The 19844-nt window shown below is 47.1% G+C and overlaps 1 protein-coding gene across 1 annotated transcript in view; it reads left to right on the top strand.

Moving 5' to 3' along the window:
- Nucleotides 1-4113: 4113 nt before the first annotated feature.
- The window catches only part of CRAMP1 (cramped chromatin regulator 1), a 62325-nt gene continuing 46594 nt past the window's right edge, over nucleotides 4114-19844 (top strand). The window contains exons 1-2 of the mRNA XM_016207989.2: nucleotides 4114-4523; nucleotides 16398-16591. Coding sequence (XP_016063475.2) covers nucleotides 4184-4523; nucleotides 16398-16591 — 534 coding nt within the window. The 5' untranslated portion in view covers nucleotides 4114-4183. The remainder of the gene's footprint in view (nucleotides 4524-16397; nucleotides 16592-19844) is intronic.

Here is a 19844-nt window from a genome sequence, read left to right as displayed (position 1 = left end):
GCGACGCGGATGCCGAGGCCGCCCGAAGCGCCACGACAGGCCGGAAAGAGCCGAAAGTGATCGGGAACTTTCGTGCGGAGGGCTGGATTACCCCGCGGGTTCCCGCCTGCTGCGAGATCCAGGCTCGAGCTCGGCAGTTTTCCCCCATCCCAGCCATGGTCAGGAATCGACAACGCTAGCTCGGGAAGGGGGGGGTCAAGAGGCCGATCTGCGCAGACAAGGGAGCTGGCGAAATTCTTCTAGGGGTGACGGCGATACAAAGCCTGTTGGGATTCGCTCCCAACCGCTTAGTCTGTCAGACGGGGGAGGAAGGCCCAGAGACCGTGGGGGAGAAACGGAACGCCATCTTCTTTAAGTGTACTCTCGTTGATGTTATTGCTGGGTCTTCCGGACCCCAGACCGTTTTTAGGCTCTGCTTTCTCTGATCTCAAGGCAGGGGTGGTTCAAGAGTATTCCTGAGAAAAGGCAACTGATTCAGTATACTTCCTTTAAGTTACTGGATAATTTATCACATGCGTTCAATGCTTTGGGGGACATATGGTCGCCTTTGGCGAGAAAATGTTAGCCAACGATATGGGTTCATCCCATTTAGAAACCAACCTGATTCGTGGGGAGCAGACTGCATTCCCAAAGGCATTAACAAAGTTACAGTAACTTGGAAAAACAAAGCAGTATCATGTCATTAAAAAAAATAGTTACTAGGGGAAAAAGATCCACAACGTTAAACGAATGAAAAAGTGTAGACACCGCTGGATGAAATGGGATAAGCATCTACAAGGAAGACGACACAAGGAAGATTCTACTTTTAAAAATCCCACTTTCATATACAGAATTTTTTTTCTTGTGTCTCCTTAGGTGCTTTATGAACATATTTTGCCCCTTTTTATTTTCCTTTTTATTGAATATACTGTGGTGACACTGGTTAAAATTGTACAGGTTTCAGGTGCACAATTCTACAACACATCATCTGTGCACTGTATTGTGTTTTCACCACCCCAAGTCAAGTCTCCTTCCATCACCATTTATCCCCCTAAATCCTCTTCTACCTCCCTCACGCCCCCAGAACTTTTTAAGGAATAAATTTGACTCGTAATATTGTGTGAATTTACGGTATACAGCGATGTTGCTTCGATGCATTTATATATTGTAATATGATCGCCTATATAGCTTATTTATCACATTACTAATTGTAGTACAATATTGCGTGTATTCATTATACTGTGCATTTGATCTCTATGGCTTATTTACTACTCCCTACAAGTTTATCCTTAAACACACTCTTATCCCACGCCTAAACACTATAATTTAAAAAACACTCCTCTATTTTCCTTATAAAGAAAAAGGGCCTAAGTGCCCAGCATCACCCGCCCGCTAAAAAACTTCAAAAGCACACACTCAACCCAGTGAAGGATTTATCTGCCTCACTTGCACTTCCAGTTTTTCTTTCGCGCGGGATTCAACAACCCGAGCAGAGGCGGCGTTTTCTTCTCACGCATCCGTCATACGGCCTCAACCAATCACAGCCCAGGCGCTGACTCTATTGGCTGCCGACTCACCAATCCAAAGAGACGCACCAGTCCGCAAAGCCGCGAGGCGGCGTCACAACATTACCCGCGTCGCGGACAACCCTCTCGTCCCCGCCTCCGTCTGTGCGAGCAAGTGCGCGCGCCCACAGATGGCCAATGGGAGCGCCCTTAGAGGGGCGCGCCCGCTGAAAACTTCGGACGTGCTCGTCCCCGCGCCCTTCGCCCATCCCGTCCGGAGCGCCCACCGCCCATGTCCCTCCCCGCGCTCCGCCCCTGCGGTCTCCTTCGGCCGCCGTAGCCGGAACTGCTGCTGAGCGCCGCTGGCCGGGTCTCCGGGAGGCTGAGCGGCGGCAGCATCGGCTTCCGCAGCCCAGTCAGCCGCACCCCGGCAGCGGAGGGGACGTGCCGGGGCAAGCGTTGCTGAGCGACTGTTTCCGAAGCGGGAGCACCACACCCGCGTCGCGGTCTTGCTGCATTTGGGGCCCGGGGCTGCCCGGCCCGGCCGGATCTGCGGGCACCCGGGAGGCCCCCGAGGGGGCCCGGGAAGCCAGGCTGCTGCGGGGCATTGATGAAAAAGGTGAACGGAGACGGGGGCTCCAGAAGGGTAGGCCACCTCGACCGGCTGTCATGGCGAGGCCGGGCTCCCAGCTGGATGGAGGGAGCGGCCTGCTCCCTTGCCGCGGTAGTTACGCACGCGGTGCTTTGTCGGAGAGGCATTGGGAGCCAGGACCGAGAAGTGTTGCGTTGACAGCGCGCTTTGTGTGCAGCCAGAAATCAGCCCGAGAAGGGAGGGTTTTGCTTTTTCCTCCCAGAAACGTGACAAACGACGTCGAGCCGAGATTGGGCTTGAAGTGATTCCATCCCTGTGCACGTTCAGGAAGTAATGGAGGTTTTCGGTAAAAGGTTTCCATCCTCGTGTTTTCCTTTAACCTCAGGGGAAGACTCTGAAATGTGTCAATGGCCTTTTAATTCTGTAAAGCCCTGTCTTTATGTGTTCAGTTTAGTGTGTAACACTCAACCTGGCAAACGGGCAGGTTTATTCTGTTGTGGCTGATGTACGCTTTGCCTGAGCCCTGGGTTGACTGCGGGTAGCTTTGGAATGATAGGCCCTTGGGAAGTAGGGTTCTCTACATTATAAACTAGACAAAGGTCCTTTTGGATACTTTGAGATTTCTTAGGTAAAAATGGATAGGTTGAGAAACGAATACTGGGAAGTCCTGTGAAACTGAAGCCTGTTAAGTTTGGGTATTTGTCTTGTGTAGTTCTATTTGTTGGCAGGGTGTTTTGTTTTGTGTGTGTGTTTGTGTTTAACTAGCACGAATTCGAATGATGTATAAGATCAATTACAACAGATGAAAGCTGCTTAGAGATAATTTTGTGACAGAATACATCAGAGCAGTAGTAGGTAGTACTATGATTTTTACTCATTTCCAAACCTTTCTATGAGAGGCCCTTGCTCCTGTTGCTGTAGTATTTTGTTAGCCTTGATGCCTTGTTGTTTTCCTTTTCAATGGACGTGTTCCTGCCCTTAGCAGTTGTGTTTAGCTTATCAAACAGTGTGGGCGCAGCAGCAACACCTGTTGAGGAATCTGATTGTCTCTCTTGCTCCATCGCATACACACATTACTTTCCAGCTCTTAACGTTTACAGGTGCCTGATTTTCTTCATTTATTTTTGAGTGTATCTGTCTTCTGGGCTAGGCTGCATTTTTAGAGTCATGCATTTTATTGTTGACTTTTCACACAGCAGTGGGTAACTAAGTCAAGGCAAGAATTTTATTAATGGTTACCAAGAGTTTTAACAATTCTCTTCTACCCATGGACCTGGACATACTGTGCCATCCCTTTCACGGGTGGCTCCAACGTGTTCCACGCAACAGGCTCCTTTGTTGCAAAAAAACATTTTAAATTCGCAAATCCCCGCAGCAGCACATATCTCCCACCCTGGGAAGCAAGATTCCCAGAAACCCTGAGCTTATTATTCTTTATGTCTGTTTAAAAATAAGCAGGCAGACAGGCAGCCGGGCCACTATGGAGTTCCCTGTGCACGCAGGCGAGCCCGCGCCTCTCCCCTGCTGGGGTGGATCCCGGCTCCTCGCCCCCGCTCCGGGGCCAACTTTGGGGGCCGGCGTGCGGGGCAGGTGCGCAGGCTAGGTGCCTCTCGCGTTTTGGGGGGCGGGGAGGGGTGGGGTCCGGGGGCGCGGGCGCCGAGGCCCAGCGGGCCAAGGCAACCCGGAGAGCGAGGCCGGCGCGCAGGCTTCTCGCCTCGCAGGCCATGAGCCGCGGCCCCGTTGGGTAAGTGGCTTCGGGCCGCGACTCTGGGACCCAGGAACCCCGAACCTCGAACCCCGGACACGGGACCCTGGATCCCTTTCGACCCCGACGGGCTGGGGCGCCGCGCGGGCAGGGCCGTCTGGGCGCGGCCACCGAGCTGCCGCCCGCAGCCCCTGGCGCCTCTGTGTCTTAGGCCACGGGGTCCCGGCCGGGGTTCGGGGTTCGGGGTCCGGGGCGGCTGACTCGGTCGGGCGGGGGCGGGCGGGCTGTGGGAGGACCTGGAACAAACAACGGCGGCCATGTTGAGAGGGAGGCGGGCGGCTAAACTTCGCGGCGGCTCCGGGCCGCGCTGGCCTCACCAGGGCCCCTCTCCTCTCCCGCAGGATGACAGTGAAGTTGGGAGACGGCGGCGGCGGGGAGGAAGGGCTCAAGAGGCTGGGCAAGAGGGCTGCCGATGAGGATGCGCTGGAGGGAGAGGGGGCCGGCGGCGGGGACGGGGCCGAGGACAGCGGTGGCACAAAGAGGGACGGCAAGACCCCCCGGGGCGGCGGCCCCCCGGCCCCGGCGGGCGGCCCGCAGGCTCCGTCCCCGCCGCCCGCCTGCCCCCAGGACCAGCACCACTTCCTCCGGTCCAGCGTGAGGCCGCAGAGCAAAAGGCTCAGGAAGGACTCGTCGGGCGCCGGGGGGAGCAGCAGCGCCGGCAGCTCCGGGCCTCGCGGAAAAGGTACGGGGGACCCCAGCCCTTTCTAGGGTGTGCCCTGTTCTCACCTTCGGGCCTCCACTGCAGTTCCTGACCCCATATTTGTCCCATATTTGTCCGGCACTTGGTGTTGCATTCCGGAGGAGAAGTGCCCCTTTTCTCCAGAGAGGCAGTTTCTTCCTATGTTTAAACTACGCTAAGAGGCAGTAAGTATCCTTCTTTGGGCAAGCACAACAGACTCCTGAAGCTTGGTTTTTGTCCCCCTCAAAGGATCGCTGATGATCTAGGCTATTTTGTACAGCAGACAGTAGTTTAGAAATGGAGAGAAAAATACTGCAGTATCTTTGCCAGATGTCAGATGGTGGAACTACAACAAAGGAATGGGCTTCTGAAACTTCTTTGGGGTAAGATTGATAAGAAGCCGAAAATATCCCAGGGTCTGACTTGGGCTCTTCACCCTCTACTTAAGGTATTCTAGACTCCAGAGTTATTAAGGGCATCAAGACTATGTCCTTGGAGCTTTGGTGCCATGGAAAGAAGCTCCCCTAGGGTAGTAGGTAGTGAAAACATTTGTGGCCTGATTTAAAAGAACAGCAGTCTACAATGTTTGTCAAGGTATTCTGAGGTGATTGAGAATACTACAGCTTTATTAGGGTCCCTACCAAAATAATAAGAAAAGCACGTGCCAGTTTTGTTTCTGATATGCTGGTTCTCCATTATTTTTGCTTTTATCCGTTTCTAGTTTACCATTCTGCTTTTCCTTAATTGTACGTGTGAATTGCCCTTAACATCCTTTTCGTTTCAGGCCAAGTTTGCAGCACTTTTGTAGATAGCAAATGTAAATTTCCAATGAGTTTTGCATGAAAAAAACCTTTCACTTAGCTCCTTGGGAAATGGTCTTTTAAATTTATTAGATGGTCCTGATAGTTTTAAAAAGGAATTATTTCAGAAGCTAACAGAGAACCCATTTTGGAGATCTCTGTCAAATGTGTATCATTAAATTTGCTTTTTCTATCTCATTTTCAACTGAAATCATGGCCTCACACATTTTTTGGTAAAGAATTTTAATGTAAGTATTCTTAAAGATGTAAGTATAAGTTAGTATATTTCAGAAACTAAAACTTGCCTTATGAATTTATTTTGGATGTGATAGTTGCTGATTGGTTAGGAAAATACTAATTTGTTTTACTGGCTTTGTTTTGTAAAAAATCGTTTTTCGTTACTAGTTACGGATGTGTCTGAGTTATCAAGTGTAAGCTCCTGGGGTGCTCTTGAGTGTGCGTTTGTGGCTTAAGACGCTCTGAATCTGTGGTCCAGTCAGAAGTTCACTGCCTTGTCACCCTGGCCCTCTGACCTCGGCCTACTCACTTTACCTCTTGAATCTGCTTTTCCATCAGAGAGGCATCCTCAGCTGTGAAATGAGGAACAGCAGTGGCTGCTCCCCTCTCGAAGTGTGGCTGCTAAGATGAGATGAGGTGCTGCTGTGAAAGTGCTGTCACCTATAAATGGCTACCTATATGTGAGATGCTGAAACTTGAGTGGTCAGTTATATTCCTAGCAGTCAGGTAATTAGGGGAAGTTTGCTTTCACTTGCATAGTTGAGTTTGACTTGCTTCAGAGGGAAAAGGTTTCCTGGATTAGCCTCGAATCAGGTCCTTGGTGCTTCTGTTTTTAGTTCCTGTGCCCAATGTGTGGCTTGGAGCAGCAACTGACTTTCCATTAATAAAATGGAAATTTGTTACAATTTGTGCTTCTTGTAACTTATGCATTTTTCTACTTCAGGAAGCAGATATTCCTTTAAGTAAATAATAAAGCTAAGCCAAAGTGGTGGCTTTTAGAAGAGTAGGAAGTGTGTTTCCGCTTCTCCACAGACCTTCTCAGCCAGCATCTGGCCTTTAGCTCCTCTTGACTGTGCTCTGAGCTTGGGCTACCAGGATCCTTTGGGTGCACTTCTCCACGCCCAGGACCCCAGGACATCCCCCTCCTTATGCTTCAGGGCAGCCTCTACTTCCTTGGCACCTTCATTAACAGCCAGAAAAGAAGGTCATGTGACAGCATGCTGCTAAACTCTGAAAACCATTCTTAGAGTAGCAGTTGTCTTATGGACTACGTACATTGGAATGGTGAGCATGGATCGGTAAGGAAATGAACTGTATAGCAGGTCCTCGAATTCTGCCCTTGTTATAACAGTGATGAGATGCCCGAGGAACTTAACTTTTGTTTATGTCAATTAGCCTGTGGTAAAATTGGCATCATTATACACCATTTCATGTAAAGTCACAAAATTTATCAACAATGTTAAGCGAAAACTTCCTGTACTAACGTTTTTTGTATTTCTCTTCAGAAAAATAGAATTTCTGTTATGCTTAAGGAATAATCACAGTCTAGTCATTGGAGGTTCCTTTGGTTGATTACTTACTGCTCTTACCGGCTTTTAGTTGTGAGAACCTTGCAGTGAGTTTGGAGAAGACTAGAGAAAGGGAAATCCTCCTTGTTTTGCTTCCTGTGTTTTCTTTTCCATAAAAACAGACTCTCTTGTCAACTTCAATGAAAAATAATGTTCTAGTATAATTTTGAAATCATCTTGAACTGGTAAAGGGAAAATTGCTAAGATTTAGGGCCTGCTCTAGGCATCTTGCATCTTTGTTACTTTACTTTTAAAAGGTGCAGAAACTGGTTTGTTCTTTAAATAATGTGCTTAACCTAAACAGAAGGTAAGCTGCAGATGAGAAACCAGTGGCTCTGCTTGATGCCAAAACAAATGTTCCTGCAGCCCTACCATGCTGCCCAGAGTGACTGAGGATGCATTTGAAACTGAAAACCAGAATTCACAGATCTGTGAGAACATGGACCAGGAGACAGAACCCCTAGATGCCCTTCCCTGTTTGGCAGTTCAATTCTGAGTGAACTAGTGCATCTCAATTTCTTTGTCTATAAAAGGGATAATACCAGTGCCTGCCTCAGCACAGCAAACACCACAACGATGCCTTCACAACAAGGCCCTGCAGGCCGTGCATAATGTGCTTCCAGTGCTTCTCTGGGAAATGTGCCTGGCTTTGGGGTCTGGGGCTTTAGACTGGGTCTGAGCAGGTAGACAGGACGGGGAGGCCCTGTGGGGTGGTAGGGGATAGAGGTCTCAGGAATGTCCCCAAGCTGCTGCCATGTAAGGACAGTTGGGCTGAGGGGGTGCCAGAGGTGGGATAGAGCTGATCCTCTATTTTCATTGTGTCGTGTGCCCTCTCATCCCTCTGAACTTTCGTTCCACTTGTCGGGAGCTAGTCACAAAATGCACTGCCTCCACAATTGGGCCATGTCAGCTGATTTTACTGTGCTTGTGCTTAGGAATCAGTAAATTACTGGACAGAATTTACTTAAATTTTCCATAATCTGGGCTGCCTGCAGCTTCTAGGTGTTTTTAAAAGATGTCTTGTGAAATATCTCACCCTTGTTTGGTCAGCGTTTGAGAGAGAAACCATATGACAAAAAGGATCGAACCAGCACTCAGTAGACTCATTCTCTCTCCAGAGCTGCCTTGTGGTTGGTTCAGCTGTGGGGCAAAGGAAAAATTGCTCGACATGTCTAAACCTTAGGTTCCTTACTTTCAAAACGGGTCTGGTGAGATAGTGGCTTGAAGCTGTGTTCACCTTAACCCTCAGGGGTGAAGAAGTCCATTGTGCAGAATGGATTGGGGCCTGTGTGTGTGTGTTCTCAGGAGAGTGTTGTGAAGGGAGAGTGCCTGAAATCAGGATAGTTCTATATCTGGTAGGCTCTGCTTAGCCTTGCCTCTAGGAGAGCACTGGCGGGGAGTGGTCAGAGTGAGTACTCCTCCCTCCAGGTGTGGAACTGCCGGCTGTGCCTGTTGCTGCTCCACCTCTTGTCTGCACTGCTGTCACTGTCATTGTCCCTTCAAGGCACTGGGGCCGGACCCTGGGCAACTGGCTGGAGTATGGCTGTACCTACTTCGAAGTCCCTGCCCTCCATACTCTCTGCAGGGAGGAAGACACATCAGATGGTCACAAGAGCACTGAAGCCAGAGCACTGTGGTTCTTCTTCCTGGTTCGATTCAGTAAATGACATTTAGTAAAGTGAGGTTCAGTGTCGACTGCATGGAGCCACCATGGCCACCTAAGCAGGAATGTCAAGCTTTGCTGAAAAGCGTCAGACCTTGTTGGGAGAAGAGGAGGAAGAGGAGACAGTCCCCTCTGTCTGGCACACAGCGGCACCATCCCATGTGATGGCTGCATTCCATGTGATGGAAGACACAATAACCCTGACATGTGGACCCATTGTGTGACATAGACCCCCTGTACACAGGAGGTCAGGAGACCTGTGTGTGGTCCAGGCCATTTCAAAGATGAGTCATATTGGAGCTGTGCAGGACAGAGGAAATTATCCGTAAACCAGAGGTTCTTAGTAAACTGCTAAGTTGAGAGTTGTACAGATTGCATTTGCTGCATGTGAAAGATGTGGATAGTATAGATGAGTAGATGACATAACAATTAAATATTGGTTTGAAGGCTGAGCTAAATTTTCTTTTGACATTTGACGTCAAAACTAATACCTCATTGACTTTTATGTCAAAACTAATGTCATTTCTGTGGTGTCTGGCTCTCTTTGCCAACCAAATGTACTTTAGAATTTTCGTTTCATGTGGTACACATGTCTTTTTGAGATTCCATGACAATATAAAGATAACAGGAATGATTTCAGATAGTGGATTCACTAATGTAAAAGTTAGCTTTGGCCCGGCTGGCGTGGCTCGGCAGTTGACTATTGACCTAGGATCCAGGAGATTACTGTTCGATGCCTGGTCGGGGCACATGTCTGGGTTGCGGGCTCGATCCCCGGTCAGGTGCGTGCAGGAGGCAGCCGATCAATAACGACTCTCTTATCATTGATGTTTCTATCTCTCCCCCCCTCTCCATTCCTCTCTGAAATCAATAAAGATATATATATTTTTAAAAACTTTCTTTGTCATAGATAGTGGTGCTGCATAGAAGCATTTTATTACATTAAGCAACTACAGTATTCTTAGCACTGAAGAACAGCATGAGAAATGCCAAAAAAAGACATTCCCAGGTATTTGTAGTTTGGGTGGGATATCAAGAATTTCCTACGGAAGACCATCAGAAGTCTTCACATTATTCGAAGAAGAGGGCATATGTTTTAATAGAAATAGTGAGGTTTCACCCTGGCCAGTACAGCTCAGTGGTTAGAGCATTGGCCCACACACAGAAGGGTCACGGGTTTGATTGCCTGTCAAGGGTATGTTGTATCTGGGATGTAAGTTCCATCCCTCGCCCTGCTCAGGGTGCATGCAGGACGCAACCAGTCGATGTGTCTCTTTCACATCAATGTTCCTCCCTCCCTCTCTTCCACTCTCTCTAAAAATCAATGGAAAAAATATCCTTGGGTGGGGGATTCACCACCATCACAGCAAAAAACAACAGTGGGGTTTCAGTTGTGTTTTTCTCAAATGTGTGAGAGGAGGGGGAAGAGTCTTGGAGAGAGGTGAGTCCTGGTCATAGTATTGAGGATGCTGAGCCTCACGGGGTGCCAAGGATGGGGAGATAATGTGGAGACACCTGGGATGCATAGGTGACTGAGACATGTCCTGGCACCACCAGGTTCCAGATCATCATTCAGATCACAGAAGATGTCATGGAAGCCAGGAACCCTGGATAGGGACTCTGATCGCCTGGCTAGAGCATCTGCACTGGTTCTCAGTGACTGTGTGGCAAGCGGGTGGGAGGGGTTCTCCTCGTTGAACGCCTGCATGTGGAGCAGCTTTCTGAAGACAGATGGGGCAGCATGGTGTTTAAGTGGCAACAGGACCGGCCCATGGGGCAGCTTGGCATTCATTTGTTGAGGTGACACTCTTACTGGGGATTGGCTGGCACATTTTCTCTGTATGGCCTTGGTCGAAAGGGTATCTCCTCAGTCACATCTGGGTTCTGAATGCAAACCTAGCCATTCCGGCCTCTGACAGGAATGGAACCTGTTACGAGAGGCAGAGAAGCACCTATGGGAGATCTTCGCATTTTGCCTCCTGTCTTGACCACGGTGTTTTGTGACCTGCGGTGGATGTGTGGGGATGGAACAGTTGGCCTCTGAAAGGTCCCTGCCCTCTCATACCACGGACGCAGGTGATTAGGAAGCATTCCTGTGCCAACGTGGGAGGCAGGCATGCCTGGAGACACACTTATTAGCTGAACTTGAACCATCTTCCTAGCTGAGAATGGATCATGTGTCTTCTCATCAAGTCACACAGTTCTGTTTTTAAGGTAAATATCCTCCATAATCCTGACTCCTGCTACTTACTTGCTGTGTGCCTTTGGGCAAGTCATCGGACCTCTTGGCTTTCTGTCATAGACTGAGGGTTGGATGTCAAGGTCAAGTTTCCTCCTCCCTAATATCCTCTGATTCCCATAGCTCTGTATGTAATAAAAATACCGAAGCAGCTGTGACACTAGCAGTAGCCACCATGCTGTTGTGTGGCCCCAAAGGAAAATGCCCAGGTTTGGAACGAGAGGCTTGCTGCCTGGTGACCTCAGAGCTTTTGTGCTTTAGAGCCTCAGTTTCCCCATTTCTGAAATTGGGTAATAACTACACACTGTAAGGACAGAAAGGAGCAGTGTTCAACGTGCTTTACCGGTGCTGTAGAAATCCACGTTCCCTCGCTTCCAGGCCGCTGGGGAACAGTGGAGCCGCCTGGGCCTCAGCTTCTTCAGTGAAAGGTGGGGATGATGTTCTGCTCTTCAGGCAGTAAGAGTGGGCGTGGGTGATGGCATTCCAGGGCAGTGTGGAGGTGTATGGTGGAGGCATATAGTCTAGCTTGTCTGGGGTGGAGTGGACAGAGAGGCAGCCGGGGAAGGCAGACCGAGGCCACAAGGCTACATCCCTCAAATGCAAGCTCTGGAGAGTGGGTTGAGGCTGGGGTTGGTGGTTTAGGAGACTAGAGAGGAGGGAGTTAAGATTGTGCTACTCGGTAGTGGCACAGAGCTGGCCCGGGAAAATAGCAGCGGAAATGGGAAAGAGGAGAAGCCAGGTGGCACCGGGGCAGCTGGAGGATTGTGGCACTGAAGTGGGTTGAGAGGGAAGTGTGGGTTCTGTTTTGGAAACACTGGGTCCCAGGGGACTGGGGCGGGTGAGGGGCACAGCGAGCACAGCGGAGACCCCTGCTCTGTGCTATGTTGGCTCCTGAGCTCTCATTGAGCATCTGCTCTGTGTGCGGCCTCGTGCCAGCCTTGGACATGGGAAAGTAAGACACTGTTCTTGCTTTCAAAGAGCTCACTGTGGGGGATCCTGTTCTTGTTCTGCACTTCCCCACAGGCTTCTTGGATACCAACGTCTCATCATGTAGACTCTTGCTAACCCCGTTGGTAGCCTCAGACATGTAGCCGCAGATGGAGGGTTAACTTTGGCCCTCTACTTTTTGCTCAGCTCCTCACATCACTCCCATCCCCAGAGAAGGCCGCTATGCCCATCCTGTGTTGTTCAAATCATCTTCTCTTTCCATCTCTGTTCTCCTTGTTTGCTCCCTTCTCCTTCCCAGTGGTCACCATTTTCATCTGGATTTTCCCACCCTGATGGTAGCCGCTCCTGCTGAGCGCCGTCAGGTTACACCGCATCTCTGACCCTGCCTCCTGTTTTTTATGCTTGAGCTAGAGCTCTGGGCTGAGCCTGAGGTCGAGCGGTGAAGCCTCCTTCTCATCTGAAATGTTGGGAATGGACCAGATGCCATGGTTCTCTTTCTTCTTGGAAGCTTTGTGATTCTACTTTACTTTTACGAGGCATTACAAGGTCTAGAATGATGGGTACCAAATGTTAAAAAGGGTTGCTTCGGGGTGATTTGCTTTCTTTTTTGAACATTCACGTTGCTCTACTGAGGAAGTGTCACTTGGAACTATCAGAAGGGCTCTGGCATTACGGCCTCTGGCCAGCGAGAGTGTCTGGCTGCTCTGAGGCCTGGTTTGCTGCCTCGTGTATCTTGGCACGGCTGCTTTGACTATTGCATTTTCTTTCACATCCACAGTTTTGGTTTATCCTGCACTCTACCCCTGATGTCCCTTCCAGCTCTGAAATGCTTCTAGTCTGATTTCCTTCACCATTTATTCTCCTTGTCTTGGGTCACCAGTGCTGAGAACTGGTAAAATCTCACCAGAGCTAGCAAGATAGCTGCATTATAGAATTGTCAAGGATACATGTCTATTACTTTTGAGTACATCTAATGCAAGCATGGGTCAGCAAAGGTAAACCAGAGCTGTGACTGTGAAGCTCATTAGCAAGTTGCTGTTGTTTTGGAAAAAGAGTTTAATGAGTGTTTCGTTATAAGTGAAAATGACTCTTGAGATTCTTTGTTGTGGGTGATGCTGAGGTGGACAGGCAGCCCTTCTTGACATGACTAAAGGTGAGGAATTGCGCTCTTCAAGTCAACCAGAATTTCTTATTTTTAAGAGTGGTTTTTTAAAATGGCATCTGTAACTTGGTCTTCAGTTCCCAGCAAAAGCACCTCAGACCTACTAGAAATGGAATGAAACTGTAGTAGTTATCCCTGGAAATGTGCTCTGAAGTTGCCATACCTGTTGAAAACATCATGCGAAGTACCAGGGTCCCCATTTAGGTCACGTTTCAGGTTTGGTTTGGTGAGGAATGGACAGTCATATTGTCTATCCAGTACTTCCTTAGCCCACTCTAGCACAAAGGTTACCTGGGTTACGTTTTTATTACACGTGCATGTGGGATGGGAAGGGGCAGCTGGAAAGAAAGCAGGCTGGGGTGTAGAATATTTAACTTATCATTTGCTCTACTACAGTGTGTTTAGGACTGTGAATGTCAAGCATTCAAATATAGCACTGGCTGTGGCACTTTTTGCCATGATGGAAATGTTCTCTGCTGTCCAGCACAGTGGCCACTAGCAACCTGTGGACATGTGGCTGGTGTGACTGAGGAACTGAGTTTTTGTTTTATTTAATTTTAAGTAATTTTTAAAAATATATCTTGATTTTAGAGAGAGGAAGAGAGAGATAGAAATATCGATGATGAGAGAGTCGTCATTGATCGGCTGCCTCCTGCACGCCCCCGGCTGGGATTCGAGCCCATAACCCAGGCATGTGCCCTGACTGGGAACTGAACAGCGATCTCTTGGATCCTAGGTCGATGCTCAACCGCTGAGCCACGCCCAGCCAGGCAATTTTAAGTAATCTTTAAATTTAATTAGCCTCATGTGGTTAGTGGCTGTTGAACTGGACAGTATAGCTCTAATAAACCGATGATTTCTGCTATGTAGTGATGTTACTTTAGGACAGCTATTTTCTTTTTTTTTTCTAATCCTCATTGGAGGATATTTTTTCCATTGCCTTTCAGAGTGGAAAGGGGGGAGAGAGAAAGATAGAAACAGTGATGTGAAAGAGACACAGCGATTGGTTGCCTCCCGCACATGCCCCGACTGGGGCCGGGGATTGACTGGGGCCAGGGATCAAACCTGCAACCGAGGTACATCCCTTGGCCAGAATCAAACCGGGACCCTTCATTCCATGGGCTGACGCTCTGACCACTGAGCCAAATCGGCTAGGGCTTAGGACGGCGATTTTCAACCGGTGTGCTGCAAGAATTTTTAAAACGTGCAATACCTGACTGTTTAGTCAGGGACACTGACCTCTTTTCCCTTAGATTGTCAAATAAAAAAATAACAGCCAACATAGTAGCTGTCCTGTGTGAATGAATCAAAATTATACCTTTTTTTGGTCAGATCAGCAAAAAATGTATTTTTTGGTGTGCCACAGTTTTAGTAATTAGTTCATGTGTCATGAGATGAAAAAGGTCGAAAACCACTGCCTTAGGAAGTCATCTGTCACTAAACTGATACACCTGTCCACACAAAAGAATCAAAGGAGTAATTCTTTCAGCATGTATGAAAACACATGGGATTAAATGTTTTTGAATGCTCCCTGTTTTGACATAGTGACAGATTCATGGTACACACTTTGAAAAGTGTAGCAGCGGAGAGTCACTCTCCTTCCCACTGTCCGCCAGGCAGCCCCTGCACCAATGTCTTGTTTTTTCCAGGGACAGTCTTTGAAAGCTTACATGGGTCAGCGGGCTTTTCATTTTTCATTTCTTTTATTTCTGATGATTTTTTGTGTACAACTGCTTGTCTTTCTTTCATCCTTTGAAGGTAGATCTCCGTGGAGGAAGTGAGGGAAACGTGGCCCCAGTCTGCACGTAGCTGCCCAGGGAGGGCCAAGCAGATAGACCAAGAAGTGAATCTCACTGGAAAAGCTCTTGATTATCTCATTAGAAAAACATCTTAACAATAATCTACATTTGTTTGGCTTTTACTTTTTAACGCATTTTTATTTTTATAATCTTTTTTTACTCTCGTTCAGAGTTTGAAGGTTTGTCTCCATTTGGTGGTCCTGCAGTTCTGTGGAAAGAAAATGCTGGTTATCACCGGGATACTTTGGGAGTCCTCCTTCCCTCTGAGAGGAAGGAACTCGATGGGTGGGAGCATTTGGTTAGGTCATAAACATTTTTTATCTGTGACCTTTAGCTCTTGTTTATTGCCTCCATTGTCCTAGGAGTACAGAGTTCTTGGTTTACTGCACAGCATGGAAGCCCTGTGTTGTACTTGATGGCACTTTCCCCCTTCAGCATGGTTTTTAAGGTCTCATCTTGAGATTAGGAACTGATGCTTTAAAAGCATTTGCAAAATGGTAGGCTCACTCTCTGAACACCAGATTTTGCTGGTGGAAATTGATCAAGAAAAAGGAGTTTTAAGACTTTTTTTTTTTGTCAAAAGGTGTTTTTTTGTGTCTGTCAAATGATCTTTAATTGAAATATTTCATTTTGTAGTTCTTTACTAGCTGGGCACCCCACTGCACCTCTGTTGATAACATCTATGATGTTATGAGGGTGATGGCCATCAACACTGGGCAGTCCCCAGGATCTCTTTAATGATTCCAGAGAGTTCTCTAGCTAAAGATCAGTGTCACGCCTGTGAGGCAGTGTTGACGATCTCATCAAAAGTGATATTTTCACTGTGTTTAATGTTTTTTGCTTCTTTCTGTCTCATAGTAGTTCTTTGGGGCCTTTGATGATCAGGGCAGGGGCAAAAGGCACTATCTCAATCTGGGCCTGTTTGTCCTGAACACTGTAATCCTCAGACCCTTCTGATCACCTGTTGCTTTGGTTATGTCATCACACCGGTTTTGGAGACAGACCCAAGGGACTGATCTTGGGGGCCAGGGCAGATGTGGCACTGACTTCCCTACTGGTGCACCTAAGGCATACGACTTTGATCTTGTTGGGGTCGAACTTTAGCGCCATGGTGGAGGCAGCTAGTGTAGGATGAACCCAGATTCTGGGCAGCCGAAGAAATTTACACCTAGGCCTCCTTTGAGCTGAAAGCTGAAAAAAGAGTTCTGAGACTTTTTACAGATTCTTAGGGATCAAATGATTCATGTTCTAAAGTATTAATATCTAAAAGGAGGCGCAGTGCTTTTCACACCCATTTAAATGTTTTCTTGAGTTTGAAACTTCAGTTTGTTTATTCGAAAAGATAAGAATTATTTCAGCCAAACCCTCATTTGAAAAAGACACTATGGAATGTGATGTTTGGTTTTAGTTCACAGAGGGGAAAGAGTTGTATACCTCCATCGTGGACATTATCATTGTGCTCTTTAAATGATTTTCCCTAAATGCTCTTTCTCCCTTTTTTTAACTAAAAACATTTGAAAGAGTCACGAAGATGTCATTACTGAACAGTCCCATTAGGCACACAGTAGGTCCCAGGTGCTGTCCCACTGTAGCCTCAGCAGTTGAGGAATGTGGAGCAGGGCCTTCCCAAGCCTCTCCAGCTTCCTGGAACAGATCACTGTACAGTTCTTTCTCTCGAAGGAGCTGATGGTGGCGGATCATCATCTGGAAGTGGGCCTGGGGTTGCCCCTGCGGCCCCTGCAGGGGCCTCTCGCTCCTCCTCCCGGAACTTAGGATCTTCTGGTGGTGAGAAGGAAGAAGGCAAAAAGGTCCGGCGGCAGTGGGAGTCATGGAGCACCGAGGACAAGAACACTTTCTTTGAGGGGCTGTATGAGGTGAGTGAGTTATGGGGCCAGAAAAGGCCGCTTAAACTCCTAGCTTCTTATCACTTGTATTTCTCTTTCAATTTCCCTTTGCCTTTTTTACCACATGGCTACTAGATCTACTAAGTCGGCAGTTCCAATGGGGAGCCTCTAATGTGACTGTGGCAGGTATGGGTCCCCAAGGCTGAGGCCTCACTCTCTCTGACCATGGCCTTTTAGCAGCTCATTGTGACTTTAAAAGCTGGTACTAGAGAGGTGGCTTTTTGGAAGCGTCTTCATATGTTTCTTTTCTCAGATTCTACCCATTGTCTCTCAAACATATTCTTGACTGCAGAGTGGTCTTCTTCTCTGTGGGCCTTCCCCTTGTATCTGAGTGAGCCCATCAGGAGGAGGTGTCCCCTGAGGGGGAGGGGCAAAGGGGCACTTGCCACATCAGTTAGAGCAGCCAGCTCAGCCCTGAGAGAGATAGCAGCTGACCTGGGACATACTGGAAAGTCCTAAAGATAGAGAAAAGCTTCTCCCTGATCCCATAGCTCAAAAAAATGGCCACCTCCCAGCCAGCTGTTTTACTTTCGTGGTTTTTGTTTTGTTTTATTTTTTTAAATATATCTTTATTGTTGAAAGTATTACAAATGTCCCCCCTTTTCCCCGTTGATCCCTTCTACTCTGTACCCCTCCCCCCAGGCCTTCACCCTCCCCCCCCCATTGTCTGTGTCCATGTGTTATGCATATAAATTCTTATGTTACTCCTTCCCCTTCCCTCTGAGATTTGTCAGTCTGTTCCATGCTTCTGTGTCTCCGGATCTGTTTTGTTCATTAGATTCCATATATGAGTAAGATCATGCGACACTTGTCTTTTTCTGACTGGCTTATTTCACTTAGCATAATACTCTCCAGGTCCCACCATGCTGTCTCAAAGGGTAAGGGATCCTTGGTTTTTACAGCTGCATAGTATTCCATTGTGTAAATGCCTGAGAAGATGCTTGATATGATTTCAGTCTTCTTGAACTTGTAGAGACTTGTTTTGTGTCCTAACATGTGGTCTACCTTTGAGAATGGCCCATGTGCACTTGAGGAGAATGCCTATTCTGCAGCTTTAGAGTGGAATGTTCTGTAAATGTCAATTAAATCCATCTGATCTAGTGTGTCATTTAGAGTCACTGTTCCTTGTTTATTTTTTTTTGTCTGGAAGATCTATCCAGTAAAATCAGTGGGGTGTTAAAGTCCCCTACTATGACTGTATTGCTGTCGATCTCTCCTTTAAAGTCCTCCAGAAGTTTGTTGTTGTTGTTTTCCCAGCCTGTTGTGAGTCTTTTGTTCTGAGGTGGGTCTCTTTTAGACAGCATATATTTGGGTCTTGTTTTCTTATCTATTCAGCTTCTCTGTGTCTTTTGATTGGGACATTTAACCCATTTAAATTTAAGGTTATTATTGATAGGTACTTATCTATTGCCATTTTATTTCTATATGCCTATATTTCTCATTCTATTTCAACTTGTTATTACAGCAGTCCCTTTGACATTTCTTGCAATGCTGGTTTAGTGGTGATAAATTCCTTTAGTCTTTCTTTGTCTGGAAAGCTCTTTATTTCACCATCTATTTTGAATGATAGCCTTGCTGGATAGAGTAGTCTTGGTTTCAGATCCTTGTTTTGCACTACCTTGAATACTTCATGCCATTCCATTCTGGCCTGTAGAGTTTCTGATGAGAAATCAACTGATAGCCTTATGGGAGCTCCTGTGTAAGTAACAGCTTGCTTTTCTCTTGCTGCCTTTAAGATTCTCTTTGTCATGGATTTTTTGCATTATAATTATGATGTGTCTGGGTGTGGGCCCTTTGGGTTCTTCTTGCTTGAGACTCTCTGTGCCTCCAAATCTTTTGCTTTTTTTGATCATCAAATGAATTTATTGTGATGACTCATAGTTCTTTTTGTGCAGTATTTTTTTCATGCCTACAAATAACTACTCTCAGGTGTAGGCAAATCAATGGTCTATGTGTTCTCTACCTGTTTTTGTAAATAAAGTTTTATTGGAGCACAGCACTGCCTATTCACTTGTATATTGTCTCTGGCCAATTTTGACTACAGTGGCAGAGTTGAGCAGTTACGACAGATACTGAATGGCCCTCGACATCTAAGTGTTAACTTTCTGGCCAAACCCTGCTCTGTTGATTGTTGCTGTTCTTCCAGATTCTGTTATAAATAACAGTACAGTGAGCATCTTTGTGCACATACCGTATTTTAGGGTACATCTTTGGCCTCTAGTATCTAAAGTAGGTTGTTCAGTTGATGAGCCTTATTCTTTTTTTCTTTTTTATTTATTGATTTGAAAGCGAGAAACCTCGATTTGTGGTTCCACTTATTCATGCAGTCATTGGTTGCTTCTTGTATGTGCCCTGACTGGGGATTGAACCCTCAACCTTGGCATATCTGGAGGGTGCTCCAACCAGCTGAGCTACCTGGCCAGGGCGAGCCTTATTCTTTTACTAGTGAAGGAATTGGAGTGATGGCAAAGTCTGGCCACGCCTGCAAAACAGTTTCATGAGGGAAGGAGGCTTTTTAGACTTGAAACCACGAAGTGCTCATAGACCAGAAAAGGTTGCTCCTAAGTGGAGGCACAGCACTAGAACTTGGTGCCAATTTCTGAATGTTCCTGTGGCTGGTCTTCTCCCTTCCTGGGGCTGATGGTTCAGTCTGCTGGTCCCAGTCCTGGATGGAGGAGGCCCACCTACTGGTGTCATTTGACTCAGTTGTCCAAAAAGAGAAGGAAATGTATGCATGAGGCTTGTTAGTAGGTGCAGAGTCATTCAACTAAATTCAAATATGTTCTTTTTCTTCCCTTTAACAATTTTAGAGTGAAGTTTTGAGGCTGTTTTTGTATAGATTCTATCCCTAAATTACCTACTTTAAGCTTTCTGTTAGGCATAGAAGACTTGTGATTCTTGGAATGTTCTTAGAATAGCAACCATTGCTGATGCTAAGCTGAGACAATTACTGCTTTAATGTGGCCCTTCCCTCTTGGGCTCTGCAGGGTGTCTGGCTGAAGAAAGCAACAGGAGGTATGGTTGTCAATTAAAAGTAGGAGGGAAAGAATTCCCAATGACCTGCCCTTGCCTTTCATCTGGTGGGTTAGTTCATTACCTTTTCATTGGGCTAGCCTTCTTGTTTTAATTTTTCTACGAAGTAGGTGTTTCTTTTGAGGTCACCTGAATCCCTTGATTAATAATAATAATTAATAATTGACTGTTCTGATCACTTAATGCTTTC

This window comes from Miniopterus natalensis, chromosome 3, assembly GCF_054644295.1.
Source record: "Miniopterus natalensis isolate mMinNat1 chromosome 3, mMinNat1.hap1, whole genome shotgun sequence".
NCBI lineage: Eukaryota > Metazoa > Chordata > Mammalia > Chiroptera > Miniopteridae > Miniopterus > Miniopterus natalensis.
Note: the sequence above shows the minus strand (reverse complement) of the source record. Positions and strands in the feature narration are given on the sequence as shown.